This window comes from Amblyomma americanum, chromosome 11 (genome assembly GCF_052857255.1).
Source record: "Amblyomma americanum isolate KBUSLIRL-KWMA chromosome 11, ASM5285725v1, whole genome shotgun sequence".
In the NCBI taxonomy this organism is placed as follows: domain Eukaryota; kingdom Metazoa; phylum Arthropoda; class Arachnida; order Ixodida; family Ixodidae; genus Amblyomma; species Amblyomma americanum.
Window position 1 is genome coordinate 71,156,858 of NC_135507.1, and position 25,830 is coordinate 71,182,687.

Consider the following 25,830-nt stretch of genomic DNA (forward strand, 5'->3'; position numbering starts at 1 on the left):
GGCATCCCAAAACGACTCAGGCTATGAGTGGCGCCTTAGTGAAGGGTTCCGGTAATTTCGACCACCTGGGGTACTTTAACGTGCACTGACATCACACAGCACACGGGCCTCTAGAATTTCGCCTCCATCGAATGCGACCGCCGCGGCCAGGATCGAACACGTGCCTTTCGGGCCAGGAGTCGAGCCCCACTATGCATATTAGTGTTTATATGCATTACGCAGAAGAATGTGAACCGTTTGCTCTCAAAATTTAGCTTCCCAGTTGAGGCCGAGGACATTGTCGAATGTGGGACAAGTGCTCTTTTTCCCACAATCAATAGAAAGAAATGGGCTTGGCCAGGGCACGTAATGCGAACGCAAGATAACCGCTGGTCCTTAAGGGGTCCTTAAGGACTGGATTCCAAGGGAAGGTAAACGTAGCAGGTGGCGGCAGAAGGTCAGGTGGGCGGATGAAGTTAAGAAGTGTTCAAGCATAAGGTGGGCGCAGCTGGCAAAAGACAGGGTTAATTGGAGAGACATGGGAGAGGCCTTTGCCCTGCTGTGGGCGTAATTAGGCAGGTGGTAGTTGTGGTGGTGGTGGTGGTGGTGGTGATGATGATGATGATGATGATGATGATCCTCTCTGTTGGCTGTCTGCGCAGCTTTAACGTCGAAACGCTATTAGGAAAGCTGAGGCAAGGTAATTTGGGGAAAAAGACACTGCGAAGCAGCCCAAGAGAATGCTCTCTTGCATGGATAAGGCAGAACGGACTCACCAGCATGTGGCAGCTCGATGTACCAGCAATGATAGCCAAGCGGCGGGAAAACGACTTGGCGAATTCGCCTTCTGCCTCGCAGCCAAGCAGGCCTGTATAAAGGAAAGCAAAACTCATCTGAACGGATCCCACATGTTTAATTGCGCGGCTGACACGGATACGTGCACTGATGTACCGGGAAAAGCCGCATTCGCAATATTCCAGTGCACCATTTATAAGTAATTATTGTGGCGTCACTTCTAAGGGCTTCTCATGTCTTATAGCAAATACTGATGTCAGTGCGCGCACTCTTTCTACGTCAGTACAGGATCGTTTTTTCAGTTCCCGTAATTTAAGCGTCCAAGAAAGAGATTTTCTTATTCAGCAGCGCAAACTATGGGGGGTAGCGGGCCTTCTGCAAGTAGGAAGAAGTTAATAAATTATGCCCAAGCTAGGGTCTCAGATAACCAGGAGAAAATAACCGCTATATGATGGTAAGCAATCTATAACGGTACAAACTGAAGAGAGGGGAAAACTACACTTGTTTTTCGGAGTGTACGTACCCAACCCTCCGGCGTGAGCATCTATGATGGAGGTGGCGACAGGAGTGCCTTTTTTCAGTCCAAGCTGCAGTCCGGCCTCCATGTTTAATCCACGACCGCAGGGAGCACCTGGGGGCCAGAACTCCTGACCTGCGCAGAGGGATCGTTTTTTTTTTTTGCCTCCAGCTCTGCCGCATAAGCTCAAGTTGTTAACCCGTTTCCGGGTATCGTTTACAGGATGACGGCGTCTGATCTTGGTTGGCACCAGCACCACAAAACGATGAATCCTTTGCGTGAAATGCGTCACAAGTGAGTGGAATGCTATCTCATAATATCTATACATTTGCATCCAGCCTATTCGAAATTCGAAGCCGCCGCGTACAAGCACATTAACGCAGCCCTAAAACGCTGAGGTCGAGTGGATGAGGGAACCAACGCGTGTTAATGAAATCCTAGTCGAAATCAAGGGGAAGAAATGGTTTAGAGGGCAGGGCATATACTGCGAACGCAAGATAACCGCTGTTCCTTAAGGATAACGGAGTGGATTCTAAGAGAAGGCAAGCGTAGCATAGTGTGGCAGGAGGTTAGATGGGCGGATGAGAATAGGAAGTTTGCAGGCATAGGGTGAGCGCATCTGGCAAAGGACAGGATTAATTGGAAAGACATGGGAGAGGCCTTTGCCCTGCAGTGGGTGTAGTAAGGCTGATGATGATGATGATGAAAATGCTCACACCACGCTAGATGTAATCCATAATCTTCCTCAACAGCCCATTTAATATACGATCATGTTCAGTTTACTTCAGTTGCCACCTGCATGTCATAGCATGCACGCGTGTAACACTCTTGGTGTCATGTAAGTCTTTTGGCGCCATTCAGGAATTACGCCCAGCCTCTCAATGAGAAGCGGCCGCCACAAGTTTACCGGGGACATCAATGTTTTTTTTAATGGATTTCCCAACAATTTAGGCTGTCACAGAACAATAAACTAGGCTTTCTCACGTCCGAATCTTTTGTAAAGTTCTTGCATTTTAAAAGCAAATATTCTGCCGAAAAGCAAATGTTTGCGTTTTCTAACGCGATATGTAACAGAAAAATAGGCTCAAATCACTGTGATGCAGTTGCATCCCTGTGATTTTGGAACATGATCGCTTCGTAACGGTGAGTTCGTTCTAGTAAGCCTTTGGCAGTTTTGCCACAGCTGCTGATCACGGTAGTTCCTTAGTTATATTCTAAATGTGCCAGTGAAACAACAGCGTCGTCACTGCGCAGAAAAGATCCCGCATAGCAAAAATCTCACCGCTTTTATCTTAAATAATCAAAATAACAACACCAGTCCTATGCGTTGGATTTAACAGTTACGCTTTTTATCAGCGGTAAAAATCACGCCAATTGTACAGCGACGCACCTCGCCTGTGGGAGAAAGAACACCCGGTAGACACATCAGGCGGATGGTGTCTACTAGAGTCACTAAATTTATTGACTCTAGTGTCTACTGCATCGCAACAAAGAGGGCTCTCCAATGGCCGCTGTCTCGTGCGAGCCACAGGGTAGCCTATCCGGACTAACTTGCTCATCGCATCTCTCCGTCTGACTACCAACATTCTGGAATGTTCTTGAAAGAGTATAATTTAGTGCTCTCTGCACTCCCCTCTTTTCTTAGAGCTAAGGATAACAATTAACCTGTTATGATTGAACAGCGGTTTCCTGGCAGCTTTCATAACGCTTTCTGGAAAGTCAGTCCAACTGAGAAGGGTGGGAGCTGGTAGCTGAGTTCTCAGGAAATCAGCCACCGAAGAACTAGAATTTCTAAAATATACATGCTAGCTTGAACTCAGCTCAAAATATTTCTAGCATGCTGTAATGGTTCAGTACATTGTACTGTTGTGTTTACAGTCTTTCTTTCTCGTGATTCTCGCCACAGCTTCATGAAAAGCTGAATTTTGTGAAAATAAGTACATATAATAAAATATGAACGTCACAATTAATTTGAGGTAAGTTTAGGTTCACTTATTAAGAAGGAAGAGTCAAACAGGTGTTACTCATCTGCAAGAAATAGTTACACTAGCCCAGCTATATGCAGGCATAACTTTCTTTAACTGGCCTCACGTTTCCAGACCGCCTGCGCCCTCTGCAAAACCTGGAATAGTCTATAGTAACGAAATCGCTACTTTAGTTTGCCTAGCCTCGCCGGACGGCGTTCCGGCAGAGTTCCGTCAAGTACTTTGAGACAAAGTCAAAGCTTATCAGCAGCTCACCTATGATCCGGTAGCCGTCTCGTGTCAGGTCCTCAAGACCGATGCGAATCCAGAAGGACTCCTGCCACCCGGGCTCCATGTCCGATCCGGGCGCCGAGCCCGCCTGGTAGGTCCACTTGCACACGGCCGAGCAGAGGGAACGCGATGCACAGCCTGTGGCTCGCCACGTCAGAAAGTCGGGCAGGTCCAGGGCGAGTCCCATTCGCTCCCACGTCGAGGACATGTTCTGCGACGGTGTTTCGAAGCAAGAGACGCTGTAGTGAGTACGTAGATTTCAACGAAACGTTCTACACGACGAATCCCATAATAACCCATGTTTTCTCTTTGGTTCATATATAAGCCATGTAGGATTCTAGGTAATAGTGCCGACAAGACTGCGCGTGTTAGCCTGGAAGCATACTATATTAAGAGATATGGCGACACTTACATCAGCACTCCCCATTATCACTCTTTGCAGCGGAAGTCGACTTTTTCAAAGCAGCTAACGTTTGAGGTTTTTATGCATGGTTGCTTGCTTGGGTAGGTAGGTGGGTAGGCCTCAGAAATTGCTGGCACATAACCACTGCGGGGGAGTGGCCAAGACACAGGCGGTTAATTGCTGGATACAGGAATGTTTTGACGGGAAAAGGCTTGCTGTTAAAGAAAGTTATCATGCCTGCGTATAGCTGGGCTAGTGTAACTTTTTTTGCAGATGAGTAACGTCTGTTTGACTCTTCCTCCTGAATAAGTGAACCTAAACTTACCCCAAATCCACTGTGACATTGTGGGCTTGCTGTTATCTTTCACGATTGTTCGTTCTCCTCCTCTTCACCTCTGTTCCTCGCCTTATTTAAGGTGTGCCTTCATTCAATAAAATTTTTGAGAGTCAGCGCTTGTCTTTTCTTCGTCTGCGGTTGCATGCTTTGGCGCTGCCCCTTTGCTTAGGTTCATAAGCCATGTAGAACGTACGGAATCCATACGTAGTACGCGGCAACCCATACAGCAAACTCCGAATTCATACGGGCTACGCATGATGTCGTACATGCTATACAAAAACCATGTCGAGCATATGAGGAAAAGATATGACCAGCAGACAAAAAAGATGCGTGAATCTTGTACGGAAATGTTATACGTGTTTGGACGGATATCGCCGAAACGAAGAAGACGCACCGAGCAGCGTGCAGAGTGCACCGTGTTTATTGGCGGCTTCGTGCTGCTGCATGCTGACCGAGGGACAAAAACTATTGTCGGACAATAAAAAGAACGAAAAAGAAAGTGTCCCTGCCCGTAACTGAATGAGGGAGCGGGAGCGCCAGAGGGCCTCTCACGAGCACAGGAGTTTATGATGTCCTATGGCCACAATACCAGACACACGCACAAGAGAGACGCCCCAGCGCGCGGGCTTCCAGTGGGCATATCACCTAACACGCTCGCTTTCTCACGGCAGGCGCGCACACGATTACGCAGTACACAATATAATACGGGCTCAGTTTGCCCCAAAATTTCGTATGAGCGGCTAATACAGAATGTTTTATAACGCCACGTATTGTATTTATAGCCAATGTTTACTACATCCTCCGCATTGGGCTAGGTTAGCCAAAAGTGAACTACTGGCTTGTTGGCGTTGTCATTAATAGTCAGTGTAGCGCGGCCATTAAAGCCAAAAATAAAAAACGAAAACCATTGTTGAGTGCACGGATGATCGAGTAGCGTGTTCTCAGTCCATTTAAGAGTGCCCGTTTCGAAAGACTTCAAGCAGCTTTATCCCTGAACTAAGCGATTGTCCGGACCCGTAGAGTATCTGTTGTGGGTCCAAGTTGGACTTATTTTTGGAAATGTGGCGGAGAGTTTGAAGGTTGCTTCACTCCCGCCACCGGTTGGCCCGGTATTGTACTACCTCCGGGATCGGCCTTGTCTTTAGCGCGTCTTTACTATCCTGTCTTTCTATCCCATCTTTCAACTCTCCTTCTATCTGCACGTGGTAGCGATTGTGGCTCGGCTTGGGCCAGTGAGCAGGCCTGTGCACTTTCCTTTTCTTTCTTCCTGGCAGCAACAGACAGACAGACCCTGACCTAAGCCATTGTCAATCCACGTGACATGACTTTTACTGCTATCAAGCGTAGTTATGAGTATACGCGCTTCGACGGTACGAAAGTTAAGCAGCCCAGTCACGTTCGCTATGTAGTACACCAAGAGTCCGCTTCAGACGTGTTTGAGCACTGCTTCATGAGCGAAGGTTACCATGCCCAGACGTTTTTAAAAACGTCGTTGCTATGTTCACCAAAAAAATTCCTCGCCAAACCACGCCGCATCGTTGTGTACCAAGGAAAGCTACGGGGATCACATGTTGAACAATATTCATTTTCACTTCAGTTTGCTTATGAGCGGAAATGAGAAAGCCTTTCCCTTTCTTTCCTTTCTCCCTCCAATTTTATTTTTATTATTTCCTTTAGGTTTATATATTTATATCATGTTCTGGTTATTTCTTATCTCCTTATTTTCTATTTTATTTTCAATTTTTACTTTTCGTTTTTGTGTTTTTACTTTATTTTTTACTTTTTCGTTTCTTGTTTCCTATTTATTGTTATTTTTTATTGTTATTTTTTGCACTTCGTTCGACTGACAGTTGGAGCGGACACGCCTTGCACACGTTTCCTGTGGACAGGTCTTGCGCACGCTGATGAGCCAAGAAAGGCCGTCGCCTTAAAATACGTTGCTTCTGAGGTATACGTGGAACATAAAATTAATCGAACAGGCAATGATCACAGCGCGCTAACCTGTTTGAGCCAGAGTAGCTTGGGTGGCTGCATTTCGGGTGACATGGTTCCGCCAACGAAACGTAGAACGGAATGACCCGTGGCACTGATGGCCTCGGCCTGCGACAATGCGCGGTGGTCCATCCACAGCACCACATTCTGCTCCGGTTCACCTGCGGGAGAAGTGGCGTTTTCCGAAAACTAACCGCTACTGATGCACGCATTGATGTTATAGCGTATACAGATTAGTCGTCAGGCGCTGAGCGGCAACTATTTGATCTCAGTGTAGTACTATTCCATGCGAATGACGCAGATTGTTCAGGGAATGACCACATCACAGTGTCTTGTGTGAATGACTAACGATATACCATGTGTTTCGGCGAAGGTGAAACGAAATTTTTCTTAAAATAGGCTTTTTCAGGTGTGAAGGTGGCTTCTGCAGCAAAATAATACCCGCGTTGACGGACATAAAAAAACATGCAAATAATGTTAGCTAGTTAGCCGCTTAACTAATTTTGGATAATTAGCTTTTTAACTAAAGCAGTTAGGCTACTAGTTGCAATTAGTGACTTGTAGCCGGTCGCAGTTAGGCAACCAGCTGCAATTAGAGACTTGTAGCCGGTCGCAGTTAGGCTGCTAGTTGTAATTACAGACTTGTAGCAGGTCGTTAGGAATAGCCATATCACTTTTTAGAATTCCAAAAAAGCGATTACCGTCGTCGGCGCAGTGACTCGACAAAATTTGGATATTTCGACATGTTACGTGTACTGGAGTGGTCGCTTTGCATACAGACTTTTCCAAAGCGCATGTATATTTTCACACGATTCAGCCAGACTTTGTCGAGTCACAGCGGCAAGAGTAATCACGTTTTCGAAATTCCAAAAACTGAGATGGCTATTACTAACGGCCTGCTACAAGTCTGCAATGGCAACCAGTTGCCTATCTGTGACAGTTAAAAAGTTAATTACCAGAAATTAGTGAAACGACTAAGTTGTTAAATTTGTTCACCTGTTTATTTAATGTCCGCCAAAACAGGTATTGTTGTGCCACAAAAGCCGCCGTTATACCTCAAAAATCCTATTTATAAAAATTCTGATTCACTTCGCGGTTCAGGTGTCCAACGATATATGAGACAGATACTGCGCCATTTCCTTTCCCCCCAAAACCAATTATTATTATTATTATTCGCTGAAACACCTGGTATAATACTGTTCAGGAAATTAATATAATGCAAAGGTAGCTCAAAATGAGCTACTCACAACCTATGAAAATTATATGAGAAGGCGCGATCCTTTCGGAGGAATGAGAGTTAAGGGCAAAAAAACTACAATTATTTTTTGTGAACTGATATCGTAAACTGCAGTCTAACGAACAGTTAGTGGGGTACTATCGCATTATGGAGCCCTCCTTCACTACACATTGCTTACGCAGTTACTTGCTATAAAAAAAAAAGACAGAAGAGAGCCAGGAAAAAAATGGCTGGTTTCTTCTTCGGGTGCCCTGATAGCTAAAACGGGCTACCAGCGAAATAAAGAAGAAAAAGAATTGAAAGAAATCTTGCTGGAATTCGTGGCATCCGCGCAGAGTAGAAAAGAATTCAGAGACGGTACGTTTCAAAGGACGGCATTTCACTTTGAGAACATCAGAGGCAGCTAGCTGTCTTCGATCTGGCACCGTGTAGACGTCTTGTTAACTGCGTGTATAAGGGACAGCTTTGCGACTGCTAATATTCAAAGATGTCTGAATAAATTATTGCGGCTAAAAATGCTCGACTACGCAGTGAAGGAGTTCGGCCGCTGAAATTTCAGGTTATCTTGCCGTAAGCGCCTTTTCCTGTAGTAACTTACGATTCCACAGAAGCCCATTCGCACCTCTGAGAGCTGACACTTTGGTTTTTGATGAATACGTTCGAAAATGCGGTTTTCGTACTACTGTGAAGACTCATTGTTGCGAGAAAGGACTGTTGACAGTCCATGCTGTGCACTGTGCGCCATACAGCAGACGTAACAGGGTAAGCAGATTCCTCCTACGACCTACCGTGTGCCTTGAAGTCTACGGCTGTCAACAGCAGCGCAAAGTCATATACTATGTATACGGAGGCAGAAAGTTGGGTGGGCGGATGAGATTAAGAAGTTTGCGGAGATACGATGGCCGCAGCTGGCACAGGACCGGGTTAATTGGAGATACATGGGAGAGGTGTTCGCCCTGCAGAGGGCGCAGTGAGGATGTTTATGATGATGACGAGGTTTGCAGCTTTGCGACTTCAGGCCGTCGCGAACCATGAACAATACTTAAACGATAATATTTTACTGCGAAAGCATTTTTAGCCACATTCCCCAGGTTTCAGCGGTGTGTGTCTGTGCATGTGTGTGAAGCCTCTGCGTATCAAGTGCAACTGGCTCACTAGGTCAGTGGACACCTCAGTCGCGCTGTGAGTAGGCGGTGGAGTCAGCCTACAAATTTAGGCAATTATTCGTCTTTCCTTTACTCCGTTGGTTTTGAGGAAAAGGCGTATAACTGGCTCCCTGGGTCAGTGGACACCGCAATCACGCTTTCAGGTGCGTGGCTGTGGTGTCCACCTGCAAGAAAATGAGCTTTCTCACAATATTTTGTGCTTAGCAATGGTTAAAAAGCAACCCATTTTTTTGCACAATGTTTGTACCTGTAACCACCCGGGACTTCACCCACAGACCCCAAAACTGCGGGTCTTTAAGGTAATGAAGTATGAAATGAAGTGATGTGCTCAACAACAATGAAGAATAAGTGTTCAAGAACAAACTGCCATCAGGTCCTGCATGCACTATGATGTCATGTTGTCTGACTCGCAGCAATACAAGCCCTTTAGCAGGCAAAGTATGTCCGACGATTTAATATGAAATTTGTAATAATTTAGGTAAAAATAGGACAACTATCAACTTGATATTTCTGGGGTTTTAGCGTTCCAAAGCGACTCAGGCTATGAGGAACACCACAGTAGATGGATCCAGATAATCTCGACCATCTGGGGTTCTTTAGCGTTTACTCACACCGACGGGCCTCTAGCATTTCACCTCCATCGAAATTCGATGGCCGCGGCCGTGATCCAAACCGCGTCTTTAGGGTCAGCAGCCAATCACCATAAGTACTAACTCCAAGCGACGGTTATTTTTCGGGGTTTTAGCTTATCTGATGCAGGTCTTGAATTCATGCAACTTCCGAAACTTGTCTTACACACCTAAGGCACAGTGTAAGCGCAATTTTGTGCCAAAAAGCTATGGTGCAAAAAAAAATTTCCAGGACGATACAGAATTACCCTTAGGTCCACGGAATTCTTTCCATTAAAAAAATCCTTTTTTTCTATAACATTATTAACGCATATTTGACAGCACAATAGACACCTTTGGGGCTGACGGTGAGTGGCCGGCCATTGTCGTCTAGTATCACAAGTGAGCAGGTGGCGTCGAAGCCGATGCCCCGCACCTCCTTTGCATCCCGGCACACCTCCTGGGAAGAGTTCCAACAAAATGTTACGTCGATGGCTATTCTCACCTTGTTAGAATCAAAGTGTTCCACAGCAGGCCCTGTGGTACCAGTACGGCGAAGACAGTTCATCGTCACCAACTAAATTCAATGCGCAGAAGGGCAAAGACGTTTCTTATTTACTTCCCGTTAACCACTTTTTTGTGTCATTCGCTCCCACTGAACACCAGCAAATATCCTAACCTAATCTCAACCCCCGAATCTCTGCCAGTAAAGCGCTCATTTGAGCTGGTGAATTATTCGTTGCTGAGGGCTTCTTGACCAGAGCAAAGTACATGAGGACACAGAGGGACAGGACACAAGGTACACTCGCAAGTTACATTTCAATACGGAACAGAACTATTTACGTAAACATTTTCTTGCGCTGCTGATGCCACCTATCAGCTCCAGACGTGTCACGAGATAATAATTTAAAACAACAGAAATGAAAAATGGCAGGTCACATATAAAGAACCTGATATAGCCTGCAAAACATCACTACAAAGATAACCAGCCAAATGATGGAACTGAACCTACACTTCATCATGAATTCACGCTAAAGAATATCTCTTCAGGCCAAAACACCGGGAAACTGAGAACAATACAGGTATGCAGAGTGTGTGGTTCGGCGAACCGAGCCAAGAAAGGCACGTTTAAAAATGATGTGTGAAAGGTCTAACGAACAAACAAATGTTGATTTGGTAAAAGCATGCCTCGCTTTGACTATCTTGGCACCGAGCGTTTATGCAGCGTTACGACAGCCCAAATCCCATCAAGTTAAATTCACCCTTAGCCTTCTCCGAAAAATGTTTCCGCCACCGCTGCTGAAACGAAGCTGCTGCCCAATGAAAAATAGATATAAGGGAACCTGACTGCCCTCTAGGGAAATTTGCTACACTCCGGCGGTTGACAGACCGTCTATGCAACATGCAGAAAGCCGCAAATTTTTTGAACAGCTGCAGCCGAGTGGGGAGAGAGTGTGAAGACGAAGAGCGAAAAAACGCAGTGCCTGCACAGGCAGATGCCAGTAAGAAGAGACGGAGGATGAAGTCCCCGGAGTAACTGGTGGTGGTACTAACTCTATTTTAAAGCAAACATTAAAAGAAGATACTCAAGGATGCGCTTCCTACTTGCCCAAGAGTCCACGGGCCTGTGCTTCATGCAGAGCTCTGTCCACTTGCCATGGGCAATTAGTTGGGCAACACGCAGAGAGACCTCTAACGAGGAGGGGGATGGGTTGGCTATGAGGGCAATGCCATGGGTTGCCGGCGTTCCCACAGGTAGTGTTTGAGGGTGGTCTTGGCCTCCCCACCAGCACATGTTGAGCGCAGTAAGAGCAGAGTTGAGAGTTAAGGTAGGGTGGTATCGATGAAGGAGGTAAGGTGAGATGCAGCAGTTTGTCTGCACTTGCCGCCAGGCAGCACTATACTTTGAATCTAGTGCACGGTGAGCTGGTGGAGTGTAAAGCGGCTGTGTTTGCAACGAGAATCGGTGATATGTGAATAGAGCCTGCGAGGTTTCCTGCATAGGCTTGGGTATCCCATCTTCCAGGAGTCTGAGGGTTAGTTCTCGCCTTGAGTATGAACGGGCCGATTACCGAGGATCGAGGCATGTCCAGGAACTCACGTGAGGATCATCTCTTCGGTAAGCGTGTGCCCTGATGCAATAATGCATCGGGCCGTTGATTTGATAATGCTTTGTTGATATTGGCAGTACACAGGCAGCTTGGGAGTCGGTGCAGATTTTTATGCTGTTGAGATCTCGGGTAGAGCGTATGAGCGCCAAGGAGATGGCCGCGCCCTCAGCCACCGTAGGGTTGCTGGCGTGGAGGGTGGCCGCGGCCCAGATGGTGCCATTTTTGTAAGCGGCTACAGCGATATAATAGCCTCGTAGGGCGCATTGAGCCGCATATACGTAGATGTCTGGTCTGTCTCTGCAGTGTTTGGTGTAATATTCAGCTCGGGCCTGGCGTCTGCCTCTGTGTAGCTCGAGACTTACTTTTCTAGATAGAGGTTTGATGGCTGTTGGCCCTGGATGTTAGGCTGGATGATTTGATAGTTGGGGGCAGGTCCGTAAGAGGAGTTGGCCGGTTTCTGTGCGGATTAGTCGAAGTATCTGGTTGCTTCATTGGTCGTCGTGTAGTTCCGAGACAATATTGTGGGTGCCCGTTGCAAGTAAGTGACTTGTGCCGACAGACTGTGGTAGGCGGAGTGCTGATGTAGCTGCCTTTCTAATAAGAACATCAGCTCTGTCTTGTTGCTTTTTGAGGAGCAAGTGATAGGGGGACGTGATAAGTCAAGCGGCTCGTGGTGAGGACCTGCAGTGCAGGAAACGGTAAATCATGTATGAAACCGGTGTTCCGACAGATTCCGAAGCCTATAATGAAGTGCACGGCGAGATGAACAGCCACGCAAAAGAAGAGAACGACAACGTGGGTGAATCGATACAGTGGATACAGAGAGGTGGCAAGCCGAAGCAGAGAGGCGACAGACAGTACAGCCTTGCTAAACAGGATGCGGAAACAGGTGAACGACGAGAAAAGCGAAGAACAGCGAAAATGGAGACGCGATGATGAAGTCGCCAGAGGAACACGCAGTCGAGAAGCGTGTGAAAGCAGCTTCGGAGATCACCGAACAGAGGAAGCGGCGACCCGAATCGCAACGAGTAGCTCGGACGGCTTATCGCACGAGGAAAGCCGATGAACGACTGCAAAAACATTTGAGTGCAACTCGATATTTTATGCTTATAAGAAGCTAAATAAATGTATATAAAGGCAAACGTTCTAGCGCACCTAAATCGCATTGAGCTTAACCAAGTAAATCGAAGGCAATTTGTTTTCTGCTGTGCCAAAACAAAACCTTCAACGAAAAAGAGCTAGAGCAGCTAACCAACGACGAAACCTCTTTCGTCATTCGCCTGTGGACTAGATGATGGACCAATTAAATGCAGTTCGCTGTGGTATAGCAATGAAACTTCAACTGTGGCGGCACAGTAGAGGATGAGGAGGTTGGATTTGTCGAAAGAGAGCGTGAACAGGCTCTGATTTGAGTTTTCGCCGCCTTACAGAGCACATGGCTTTCATACTTTGCAGAGACGATCAAAGCGACCTGACCTCCACACGGGCTTGTTTATTTTAAAAACCTCCAAACCTGGTTAGGGGCTAAGCTGTCCAATGTTTCCTGTTGGCAGGTTCACAAATGATGTCCGCACTTTGGATCTTCGTAATAAATAGAAAGACCCTCACGGGGATCTCACTGGTAGCTCCTTAAACGAATATAACTGTCTAAACATGATATTTGCAAGTTGATAACTATACTTGGGCAGGCTACTACACTGTAATGGCGAAAATGCGTGTTTCAAGCTCCTTTAGAAAATGTATCAACTGAGAATAAAACTCAAAGGAGCTCGCTGGCGGCTTTCCAAAAACCGCAGCTGCACCCCCCCTCCCCCCTGTTTCAGTCATGTCGGTGAACATCCAAAGGATGCAACTAACAAAGTGGGCGCTGTGCGACCCGACCCTTTAGACAGCGGCTCATCAATCATGCTTCCCGCCATCATGTTTCGTACGCTCCTCTGTTCTAACACACTGACGCGCCGATTCCTCAACGAGCCAAATCCATTTGTACAGCTGTGGTTCTACTGCGTGAAATTCACATTCCGGAAATTGGCCATAAAAACGCAGCGGCGCCTGCGTTTTTATGGAGGAAAAACGCTAAGGCGCCCGTGTGCTGTGCGATGTCAGTGCACGTTAAAGATCCCCAGGTGGTCGAAATTATTCCGGAGCCCTCCACTACGGCACCTTTTTCTTCCTTTCCTCTTTCACTCCCTCCCTTATCCCTTCCCTTACGGCGCGGTTCAGGTGTCCAACGATATATGAGACAGATACTGCGTCATTTCCTTTCCACAAAAAACCAATTATTATTATTATTATTATTATTATTATTATTATTATTATTATTATTATTATTATTATTATTATTATTATTATTAAATTGGCAATGGCGCGGCCTGGGCAGTATTGTTTGTGGCAGAGGGCAAGAACACATAGATGACAAGTGAGCGATAAGGACCCTTTGCTTGAGCCTTCCAATGCTGCAGGACTACCCTGGCAAAAAATACTAGAAGCAAAAAAAGAACCTGCTTTCCTTGATACCCACTTTTCCTCGCCACTGAATAACTCTTACCACTGCCCGAGCCGAAAGCAAAGGGTTCCGTACGTGTCTTCTTATAAGCCAGTTCACATACTACAGTCATCACAACGTTCCTGGACACGTCACACAATGTGGTTAGTCCATGAAACGTGCTTAACTGCCTTCTGTGGAATTGCTTCAGACCACACCTTGCAAAACATGCAGTACACACTGTGAGAAAATATATGGGGGAGCCTCCAACGAGCTTCTCCAACAAGACCGCTAAACTTCGTTATTGTTTATTGCGTCATTCATTCACAACGTAAATAACTTGTTTAGTTTAGTCTTATGGCAGTTTAATGTACCAAAGCGGCTCAGGCTATGAGGGACGCGTAGATAACAACCTGAACAAGCCAGAACAAAAAGCGTGTGCAGTCACTTCTCCAACCAAAATTTTAACTTTAACCCAACGCAAGAGGCTCCTTCTGGAATCCTGGCATATCCAAACCACCCCGAACAATATCAACCGCACAAAAGGAAACCTGCCCCCAGTATATGCCCAGGGACTTCGCTCTTCGACTCAACGAAAAAAACGTCGCCATTCACCACCACCTTACAGTGCGCCAGCGTGACTAACAGACTAAACCCCCCTCCCCCTCCCCCGCGCCTTTCGCGACACAGCTGTCGGAGCCGAGTCGGCTTCGAAACGTTGGGTTAAAGTTAAAATTTTGGTTGGAGATGTGCAGTTTATTATAAGTCTTCAAACCCCACCAGACAGGCAAATCTGTCAAATTGTTTAGTAGTCACTTCGGGTTGTGAATGCAGTTAGAAACGCAAAACCTGAACAAGCCAGAACAAAAAGCGTGTGTAGTCACTTCGAGTTGTGAATGCAGTTAGAAACATAAAACAGGGGAGGAAAGGGAGTGAGGGGAGGTCGGAGAGGAGAGTTTCTCAACTTTTTTTTTTCTAGCCCGCTTTTACAGTCTGCTGAGCATGCATCCCCTTGACAGATGCAAACCGCGAAGACATCGAAAGACTGAAAGGTGTCGGCCCTTCGTGCTTGCTTGCGCGGTCGACAAGAAGCTGGCAAATGAAAACATAGGCAGGGACAAGAATAGCACAAAGGTGGGGACGCCCCCTTTTCTGCCAGTGCTCAAACAAGTCCGCGCCTCTGTCAGGAGCGTGACGAACGCTAGCTCACCTGTCGAAACCTTGGCGCAGGAACGAGCCAAGTACTTTTGTTCAGCTGTGGCTCCAGTGCGTGAAATTCACATGCCGGAAATTGGCAATGGCGCGGCATGGGTAGCATTGCGAAAAAGCATCTCAGTATAAGCCGTCTTGAGCGGGAGCAGCAAGTAATAGTTTGTGAGCGTAACCTCAAATATCGGCCCTCTCGATCAGGGAATCGACCCACAGCGGTGTCTCCTCGATTGGGGCGCTCGAGGGCTCTGCCCAAGATCGCTGATTTGATCCCGGCTCCAGCGAATGTAATCCGGGACAGGTGAAATTCCAACAAACAAACACCGCGTGCGCTGGGATTTACAAGCACCTTGAGGATCCCCAGTTACTCGAAATTAACGCGCAGCGTTCTCATACGCCGTGACTTCTGCGTTCACTCCCATATTGTTCAAGCACGTAAAATGAGTATTGGAGACAATAGATGGCGTGCGCTGTGATTAGTCGAATACAAGGCCAAATAACACTGCTACGTATACGCGTCCACAACAGCATGCCTCAACGCAGCGCCTGCCGCCAAAAATCCAGCTCACTGCTTTAAACACAGGCACACTGCGGCTGCCAGAAAGGCTCAGCGCGTTTCAAGTTACGTTATTTTGGGAGCAACGGTTGAAAGATAGGGACCTGCTGTTTGCTTAGAGCACGGCTTTGTGCCAATGCGACATGTCGTTGTTCGATTGGCGGCTCCCTGCGTTTTCAGAATCCACATATATCCGGCAGTTCTTAACTCTTACGCGTTAACAAAACCAGCCTAAGCTACCTATAAATGACGCTAATCTCAGCTAGCAGTACGTTTCAAACTAAACCACCCCGACAGCACAAGAACAGCGCGTTTCCCCAATGATTTAATGATATTTAAAAGCAGGACTAGAAGTCAGTTTTATTTGGAGTAGTACCGCCACTGGTGGCAGTCATCACAAAACAGTTAATTAAGCGGTGTTAATTATCAAACTGGCTATGTACAATCTAAGTTGCTTTTTGATACTTGCGATTAGGCACCTCATTGTAGCTGGATATTTGCGGGTCGCCGCTAACAGTAGTTGTATAAGCTTTAGATTATCAAGACTGTGAATCTTGTCAGCGCTACAGCGCAAGTAATTCTGGCCCTGCACACGCGTCACGCAGCTGAGCAGCGTACGTCACCAGGCGACGGGCGTGTCACCTGCTTTCCCCCCGTTCGGGGTTCAAACTCGCGGCCTTGGCCTCGGCAGGCAAAAGCCATTCCTACCGAACATGAAGAGGCATGCCACTACAACGCCAAAAGATCCAACGTCTTGTCGGCCGTCACAAGTTCTCCTGAAAAAGTTGCGACATTCCGCCGGCAATGCGACAGGTTGTTTTCTTGTATATTTTTGTAATCCAAATCCATATGTATTGCTTATTTGGTAAGCCTTCCATTTTTAGCACTAACCAGCGCATGAGCTGTCATGTGAAACTACAATTCGTCATAATTTCATATGAAAATATTTTTAATGTTACTTCTTGCCAGTGAAGATTCCTCCTGGCTATTATAATAAGTATCATTTTAATTACAGGCGTTCAAAAGCAGCGCTGTGCACAAAATTAGGCTTCAAATGAAAAAAACTTGGACCATTTTAACCTTCAAATGTCAAAAAATGCAAAGCATACACACTACACTGCCTAATAGCCAGTGCAGACAGCTACTACTAAATGTTTTCAGAAACATTCTCAGAACCCAGAAAACAAATAATTTTCAAATATCTTCCCCTTATAACAAACAAATTTCTGAGAGCCAAAATACGGCCTCGATGCCCGGAGCGGACAAGCCAAACAAAGTCGCAATGAGCAGCTTGGTACTTGTGCAGGCAATAAGCAAGCCCTGAAAGGGTACATTTTTTTCAACTGCGAGTATTTTCTTTTTTAACTTTACGCCAACGTCGACACTCTTGTGTATAACAAGACAGCGTTTTTTACTTGCAGAAAGAGAAGAATGGAGACAAATGAGCAGCGCGTAAACCTTTGTTCTCAGTGTATTTCTGGATTTTTTTTTCACGCGGAAAATAGCACTGATACAAGACGGGCATATATTTCCATGTCACGAGGATCCTAATAAAAAAGTTGAAAACTTACCGAGGCGAACGTTCTTTACTTTCAAATTTATTTCGGATGAGCATTAGATACTAAACAGCGTCTAAGGTGAAGCGACAGAAGATATACATGGATGGTATAACAAGGCTGCGCCTCTCATAAATCAAGCACCCATTGACAGATATCAAGAAAATGCTGTTTTTAGTGCACTATGCACAGACAAAAAAGACAAAGAAACTATATGAACGTAAGCTCCTTTCTCAAAGAAAACACAAGCAATAGCTTTACAAGCACTGAGTGTAACCGTGCTAAAGAACATGTTTTATACACAGTTCTATCATGAGGAGAACTAAAAAAGCATGTCAGATGTCAAAAGGAGATAGAAGTGCGTGCAAATTTCATCTTAAAACTAACCTAATAACATTTATCTGATAACCCTTTTATATATAGGTGGAGAGGTGCTACTTGCTAGGTCCATAATGATAGGCTGCCAATTAATTAATCTAGGAATTTTTCATCCTAGCCTCTGAACTAGGCCTTTAATTTCTTTTTTTTTCTTTCGTCGTCCATTTATGCTAGTTTTAATGTGATGTGCGGCTTCGAAGAGAATTCTATATAGCTCGTATTGGCATAATATTCTCAGGCTTAATTTATATATGCACTTCCCTTATATCTAGCACACCAGAACACTACGCGTTTAACAACTGGAAATTACAAACTTCTGAGAATCAGCATCATCCGCTTTATCACGCCATACAACGACACTGCGCCTAAACAAAGTTCCAATCTTTGCTTCACGTGTCTAGAACACATTGCAGTTTTACCTACATATGCGCGCCAATCTTTCTTACAATAAAATAACTGGTTTTAGAAAAGCGTTGTGCCGCTGACAGCTACCACTATGTAAGTTCAGCATCTTGGCATATCCCGGTGAGATCACCAAACCTCTGCACAGATCCCCTCACTTTGTATAGTCGCCAGCCGCGTGAGCTTTCTGTTCCAGTGACGACGGCCCAAAGCCTGCCGCGATTCATCAGCCTGCAATTACTGCAACCTATGCAGGGATATTTCAGCGGCTTGTCAATGCCTGTTCAGAGATTTCGCAAACGAAACTTTCCAGCAAGTAATTTCTTGAGTTTAGACGCGACCTTTTCAAAGCTAATTTATGAATGAACCAGGATCCATGCGGCCCACTGCCATCTACTTTGGATCTTTACTCCATTCTCTGGCGGAACCTTTGGCCCTCGGTTGTGGTAACATTCAAAGTGCTTTGAGAAGTGGCATAAGTGGCTTCATAAGCAAAGTAAATCACAAAACTGAGCAGTGATCCATAACAGCGCGACAAACGGGACAGAGAAGAAGGGACACAACACAGATCGCTCTGTGTTGTGTCCCTTCTTATCTGTCCAGTCTGTCGCGCTGCTGTTATGGATCACCGTGAACACCAACTCGCACAACTGGTCTTGTAAAACTGAGCAAATAGCTTTTTATTTCTGCTTTACAAAAACAAGGCTGTGCGTCTGCACGTACTGTACGCGTCCTCATCGGCCAGAGTTTGACCATCGAAAGGCCCGTAAGTGAGCGTAAAGCTACTAACAGCCTCATTATACTTGTTTTGAACAGGCAATGACAAACCGCCGCTCTCCCTGAAAGTGTAATGAAAACGGCGCGATGAACGAGGACAAAAGTAGAACACAAAGGACAGGACCAGGGCCACTCAGACTTGAGTATTTTGCACACGCGTCTGACGTGTCCTGAAGATGGCTCCGTAACGCCGAACATTACCAGTACTTCAAATGGCACCAGTTTTCTTCTCGAGCAATACGACACCACTCGACATTGGCAGGCTGAGACGGCGATCAGGTTAATAATAATAATTGGTTTTGGGGGACAAGAAATGGCGCAGTATCTGTCTCATATATCGGCGGACACCTGAACCGCGCTGTAAGAGAATGGATAAAGTAGGGAGTAGAAGAAGGTAGGAAGAAAGAGGTGCCGTAGTGGAGGGCTCTGGAATAATTTCGACCACCTGGGGATCTTTAACGTGCACTGACATCGAACAGCACATGGCGCCTTAGCGTTTTGCCTCCATCGAAACACAGCCGCCGCGGTCGGGTTCGAACCCGGGAACTCCGGATCTGTAGTCGAGCGCCCTAACCACTGAGCCACCGCGGCGGGTCAGGTTAGCGCACAAAACGGCGGGATCGGTGCGAAAACTTCGACGAATGAAAGGGTCCAATGTAGAACGTTTGTGTTCTACCTTCGTCGTCGAAAGTCGCGCCGCTTCCTTTACATTTTCAAGCATGAACCAACCAGCACAAGCAAAAGTTTTACTCTCTGATAGAAAACTTTATGAGGCTTAAGTCAAGTATATTTCGTCTCTGACAGCAAGAAAAACAAAACACGATTTCGTTAAATTGCAAAGAAAGCTAGGTTTTCACTAGCAACCTATACCGAGAATTAAGGATGCTAGAACATAAATGGTACAGGTAGTCTAAGCGGTCACATATCAACGCTTAATTCTTATTTTCAGCGCCCAAGAAGGGTTATCGGTGACATTTAATAAACAGAAATCCACATGTGCTGCATGCTAGTTGTTTTGTATTGTTTTTGTCCCTACCGGTTGCGTTGAACAAACAGATTAAATACCAAGATAGGTTGCAGCTCCGAGAGTCTACATCTAAGCAAATGGGAATGCATGATCCAACTCTCCTGGCAATTACAAGATAATGCAGTTAAAATTAGAAATCACTAGTTCAATTTATAGATGTATGCTTTAAATCCCAGTGAAAAAAAATGCAGAAATTCGGGATTTAAAACAAGAGTTGCATCCTGCGCTAGAAATGATAGCCACTCGAAATAAAAAGGCTCGCTTTCTTCGCGGCTTTTTGCTTCTATTCTTACGTACAGATGCTCACAAAAATTTTCGGAAGACCGAAAATATGAAAAATCTGAGTTTCCCGGAAATAGAGTAAATCAGCCAATGAGAGAGGGGTGGGAGGCTACCTTGTCCGGCTGCTTGGACCTGGAGTCCCAGAGGGCTCTGGTCCAAAGAGCGCGGGCAGCGGCTACCACCAATGGTGTCCCGGAATGAGGACTACCACCCAGGCAAGGGAGCGGTGAAACCCTCCACTCTCCTCTAAAACCCGCCCCAGTGCATCCAATAAAGTTTTACTATCACCACTTGCTGCACAGAAGCGCAGCCAGGTATTCAGGGGTGAATTGTGCTGGTCGCGCAGGGCAGTGCAAAGCACACCCTTCAGTTCATAGCTGGACGCTTTGACTGCTCAGCAAGTAGGCTTTGTTCTAATTTTAATGTTCCGAGAACTCCTGTGGGCACCTATACACCCCAGAGGGAGGCAAAATTGTGCAGTTTCAATTATCAGCACCTCATTTTCAATCTTTCATCAGCGGATCTAGGGACCATTTATTTGTAACAAAGCACAAGTCCGTGCCAGTTGATGCAGATGCATAATGGTGGCAAATAGCCTTTCCATGAAACATGTTCAGTGTGTCTTGTCCAGTATGTGCTGCTTTTCTTCATTATGAACCACATACCCAACATATCTGGATAAAAGCATCTTTGAGCGGGAAACTGTTTATGAACGCAATTTTTTCATATATCACTATAATAATCAATATATCTGCAGATCACCCGACGGTAGTCCTGTAATTTTTGTTTCTCTATAAACGCTTTTGCTATCGTCAAAAGCGCTCCACATTGGTCTCCCATGGCAGCCTCAACTGTTCGATGCGATCGATGGAAACACTTTAAAGGAAAGATTTTGCTACATATCAGAAGAATGGACCATTACCTTCAATATTTTCATGCAGTGCCTTACAATTCTCCAACTGTTTAAATTTTTGTCCTAGAATGTTGAACATGATATAATCCCTAAGGATCACCACAATCTACCCGACAAAGACTGGTTCCGTTGTCGAAACATTGGTCTGCGGAGTGAAGCCACTTTCCCTTCGTTCGATTTTAAATCTTCAAAGTCTGTATTCCTTGCCCTCTTCACCCAGGAGTTGCTGCACGAGTGACGGCTACGGCTCGTCACGCGTGGACAAGCACGAGTTGCTTAATATCGGTAGCAGCAATGATAGATGGACAGTGGCAAAAGCCGACGGCAGTCTGAGATTGTTCTTTTATGTAAATAATTGCGCACACATCAAAGTATGCATAAAAGTATACAGTACCAAATCGCCCAAAATACAACGCCTCTGAGATTGTTCATAACAGTGGGATAGAACGCATCAAGTGGAGAACAGACAGCCTCGAAAACGTCCCATTGCTAAATAACAGGAATAAAGCGACCACACTAAAATTTAGAGATAGATTTACGTTGCTACAGATGCAATCTGCATCTGTATCTGATCAAGAACAAGTGCCTGCTTTCATTGCGAATACAGGTATTAAATTTTAACTCGCACTAGATGCGCAGAGTCGGGATCGGAGAATTCGCGACGCAGCGATTTCACAAATTTCAGCCGCATTAAGAATTAATTCATCAGCTCTTCCATAGTGGCATAATGGAGAAATAACAGTAAAGTGCGTTCCTGTGTGAAAATGTTTAATTTATAATGCCTACTGCCAAACGTTTTGCCACGCTGTGCAATTTTTATCGCCTTCTTTTTGGACGCTGCACTTAATAACCCGCAGTTTTGAACGATAGCGTGGACAGTTAAAGGACGTCTGATTTTCGCATTGGCAGTTACCCGCCGCGGTGGCTCAGTGCTTAGGGCGCTCGGCTACTGATCCCGAGTACCCGAGTTTGAACCCGACCGCGGCGGCCGCGTTTCTATGGAGGCGAAACACTAAGGCACCCGTGTACTGTGCGATGTCAGTGTACGTTAAAGATCCCCTGGTGGTCGAAATCATTCCGGAGCCCTCCACTACGGCACCTCTTCCTTATTTCATTTCCTCCTTTGTCCCTTCCCATACGGCGTGGTTCGGGTGTCCACCGAGATATGCGAGACAGTTACTGCACCACTTCATTTCCAAAAATAAAAACAACCAAACCACCCAATTTTAAGTGACCCAGCAGGAGTTCGGCGTTGTAAAATGCTAATAAACAAATTTGTTTTAGGATACGAAACCCAGAACACTATTGACGCAGCCTAGGTCGCGAAGGAAGGAAAAAAACATAGGGAAGGATTCATAATAAGTTGAAGCAACAAGACTATGCTGTAAAGAAAACATTTCCACGCTCGGCGTGCGTGCGCGTGGTGGCGTTGGTCATGGTGACTGCTATCGTGAGACCAACCACTCTGAACGTGTATTAGTCTGCTGTTCTCGCCAGGCAACCGACTGTTCTCTGCTAAAAGGACAGTCGGTTGCCTGCTCTCTAGTACCCCGATTTCAGTTTACTAAGGAAAATCTACCCTTCAACATATGACAGCAAATGCCCGCCATGCAGGGACCACTAAACGCTTTATCAAGTTACATTGGCGTGTCAGACATCGCACAGCACACGGGCGCCTTAGCGTTTTTCCTCCATAAAAACGCAGCCGCTGCGGTCGGGATCCCCAGGTGGTCGAAATTATTCCGGAGCCCTCCACTATACGGCCCCTCTCTCTCCCTTTCTTCTTTCACTCCCTCCTTTATCCCTTCCCTTACGGTGCGGTTCAGGTGTCCAACGATATGTGAGACAGATACTGCGCCATTTCCTTTCCACAAAAACCAATTATTAATTATTAAGTTCCGGAACTTCGTCCATGATGGGTACACACCTCACGAAAACTTTACGCTGCTCGCCCGCTTGCACCAACACTACCATACCATGACTAACACTCAGTAATAGTTCTCATTGCAAAGCTTGGACGCCCAGCCATAACACCCACTAGTGGCCGAACGCGCTCCATTAGAAAACATCGCCAGTTATCAGTGACACACGCTGAGATGGCCCCTCGCTGCCGCATTGCGATAATTATACAGAAGCCACTTGAGCCGCTGAGCCCCTTGAGACTGTGTGGCTGCGATAGGTACACTAAAAATAAATAAACAAATTTCATCCACTTCGTTTGGAACGAAGGCGATAATAATTCTCAAACTTGGCGAAAACATGCAGGCGAACAGAGGTATGAGAGCGAAGTATACACATTCCCGTCTGTCAGCTGTTCGAGGACAAAGCCAAGCAGAAAGGGCTTATCAGATGGCCGCCGCGGTAGCTCAGTTGTGCTGCTAACCTGGAAGACGCGCGGGTTCGATCCCGGCCGCGGCGGTCGCATTTCGGTGGAGGTGAGTTGGTATACAGGCCCGTGTACCGTGCGGTGTCAGAGTCTCGCTAAACAACACCAGGTGGTCGAAATTATCCGTAGTCCTCCAAGGCGTCCCTCATAGCCTGAGTCACTTGGGCACGCTAAAGCCCATAAACCAGCCAGAATGGGCTTATATATGTATTACCAAATTTTAGCAAGTTCCGGTCTTGCGCGTCCTCAATTCCCGTGTAGTCCATCTTTCGCACTACAAACAGTAGGCAGGTTGGCGGGTTGGTACTAAATACTTTTGAGAAACGGTGACAGCACCAGCAGCATAACGTGCGTCTTATCAAGCCTGACAAGCCTGACAAAGTAAACGCTTGTCCTGTTCTTTCGTATGCTCTGTGCGCGCGTTTCCCTTTGTGACTATTTCAAAAACATCTCGCGCTAACGCTTGGCTACGACTGGAATCTGCGCTACGCCACCGAGTCCAAAACTTGTACGATGCGTCAAATCCCAGGCGCACTCGCGGCTTACCTTGACGACTTCGCAGCAGGCCTTCCATATCTGGTCCGAGGACTGCTGGTAGAATCCCGGCTGCGGATTCCACGTCTCCAGGGGTCTCGTCGCCGTCTTCAGGAAGCGTCCCTTTTCGGTGACGAGCGCGGCGCGTACGCTCTGCGTCCCCACGTCCACCGACACAAACTGCATGGCTCTGGCCCCGTTGGTGTTTCCACGGCGCCCCGGCAAGGCCTCCGCCGTCGCCGCGTCGGGAAGCGGCGTTCTCCTCGCGCGCTTCGCCGTTGTCGGGCTGGGAGCCAGTGTGCTGGTGGAGCGGCGGCGGGGTGTTTCTGAACGTGTGCGCTGTGCGCGCGCCGGCGGCTGCCGCTGCGTTTATCTCGGCGTGGCTGTCACACGCAGACTCCCTCGCTCGAGCGACCTTGGCGGTCCCCCACCTTGCCGCGCCACTGCCGCCGCCGGCCGAGATGTCGCCTCTGTGACTTCCCTCCCGAGCCGCCCGCAATGTTCAGGGCCCGCCCGCCTCCACTCTTTTTTTTTTCTCCATTCTTTCAGTGTCGCTCTTTCACAGTTTGCTCTCGCCTCCTAAAGTGCCACCACTTTCACTCGCCCTCAATTTGTCTTTCGTTTTTCATTCCTGGCACACCTGGGAGCTTTTGCTCCGCTGTGCGCAGTGTTTACTTTGCGCTGAAGGAAGCCAGGTGGCGCATTACACGCCCCGCCGAATACCCGCAATAAAATTTGTTCTCTGTTTCTTCATGCGATGACAGAAAAAAAAAGGCATGAGCCAAAACAAAACGCTCAGATGGCGCTGGCGGCCATCGCTAGGTGCATGCATAGCGGCATAGTCACGACAGACGCCGATTTGCCCGCATACGAGACACACGCTCCGATGTTATTCGTTCGTTTTTGTATGGCCACGAGCAAAAGTTTACGCGACGCGGGTGAGCGGAATAACAAATTCACTTTTGCGCGGTTAGGAAGACAAGGTTTCTGGAAAACCAGGAAGCATGAGAGGGTGCGCATGCGCCATGGGTAGCGAGGCAACGCAGCAATGTTTTTAGGGCGCTAGCACTTACAGTGGCCATTGGCGAAATTCGTAGTTACATGCGTAGTTTTCAACTACGCATGCAACTACGCTGAAAATGATCAACTACGCACATATGGTCATGAACCCATTAACGCTATCGCGCCATACCCTTAAGGCGCAGTAAGTGTCCCATGCAATTGAACCCGCTTCCTGCAACTTTGAGCCGTTGACCACCAGTGTACAATGAAGCGGAAAATTCTCAGGCTGTTAAATTCGCCGACACCGTAAATTCCCCCGTTCACCTATTGACCAATGCGAATCCGGTGTAAGTGGCCTTCAGATGCAGGCACAGCAGAGCCCACCTAGAATGGTGGTGTCCGTGGTCCCCTGATCCCGATAGTCTTTACATGTAAGCCAGCGCTCTCATGAGGAAGGGTGGTTAGACTTAATCATTTCTACTCCATGCATGATATCCACAGACCGAAATTTCCAGTAGCTTTTTTGGTTTCCATTTTTATACAAGAAATAAAAGGCCAGGTCACTGGCATGAAGGCCAGTTCCCCTAATTAAGCGCGAAACCAGCAAGTGCGATTCAGGCTGCATTTCCTGTTGAATGAAAGCAGCGGACAGAGCCCAGTGTATCGCTGAAACTGGAACCGAGGTCGACTTAAAAGAATTGCAGACAAATCTTAGCCAAAGAATAGTGGTTTGGAAGAAAGATTGCTTGCAACCAAAATTGAATAGTTTAGGTTTTAGGACAATGCGAAGTCTCTAACACCTGACGAAATACTAAAACATGTGGAAGGAGAAAGGACCCGACTGGTTCTTCAATGACGATCCACACTGTGCACGCGACCAAAGGTGCGACCATCTGTTCACTGGGGGTACACAAAGGCAGACC

The 25,830-nt window shown here is 46.7% G+C and overlaps 1 protein-coding gene across 1 annotated transcript in view; it reads right to left on the reverse strand.

Moving 5' to 3' along the window:
• Window positions 1-24,379, reverse strand: part of LOC144111246 (FGGY carbohydrate kinase domain-containing protein) — a 43,711-nt gene extending 19,332 nt beyond the window's left edge. Inside the window, exons 1-6 of the mRNA XM_077644466.1 lie at window positions 23,918-24,379; window positions 9,644-9,749; window positions 6,288-6,439; window positions 3,532-3,757; window positions 1,298-1,426; window positions 756-847 (exon numbers count right to left, since the gene is read on the reverse strand). Of these exons, the coding sequence (XP_077500592.1) occupies window positions 756-847; window positions 1,298-1,426; window positions 3,532-3,757; window positions 6,288-6,439; window positions 9,644-9,749; window positions 23,918-24,091 (879 nt within the window). The 5' untranslated portion in view covers window positions 24,092-24,379. The remainder of the gene's footprint in view (window positions 1-755; window positions 848-1,297; window positions 1,427-3,531; window positions 3,758-6,287; window positions 6,440-9,643; window positions 9,750-23,917) is intronic.
• Between the last annotated feature and the right edge of the window lie 1,451 nt (window positions 24,380-25,830).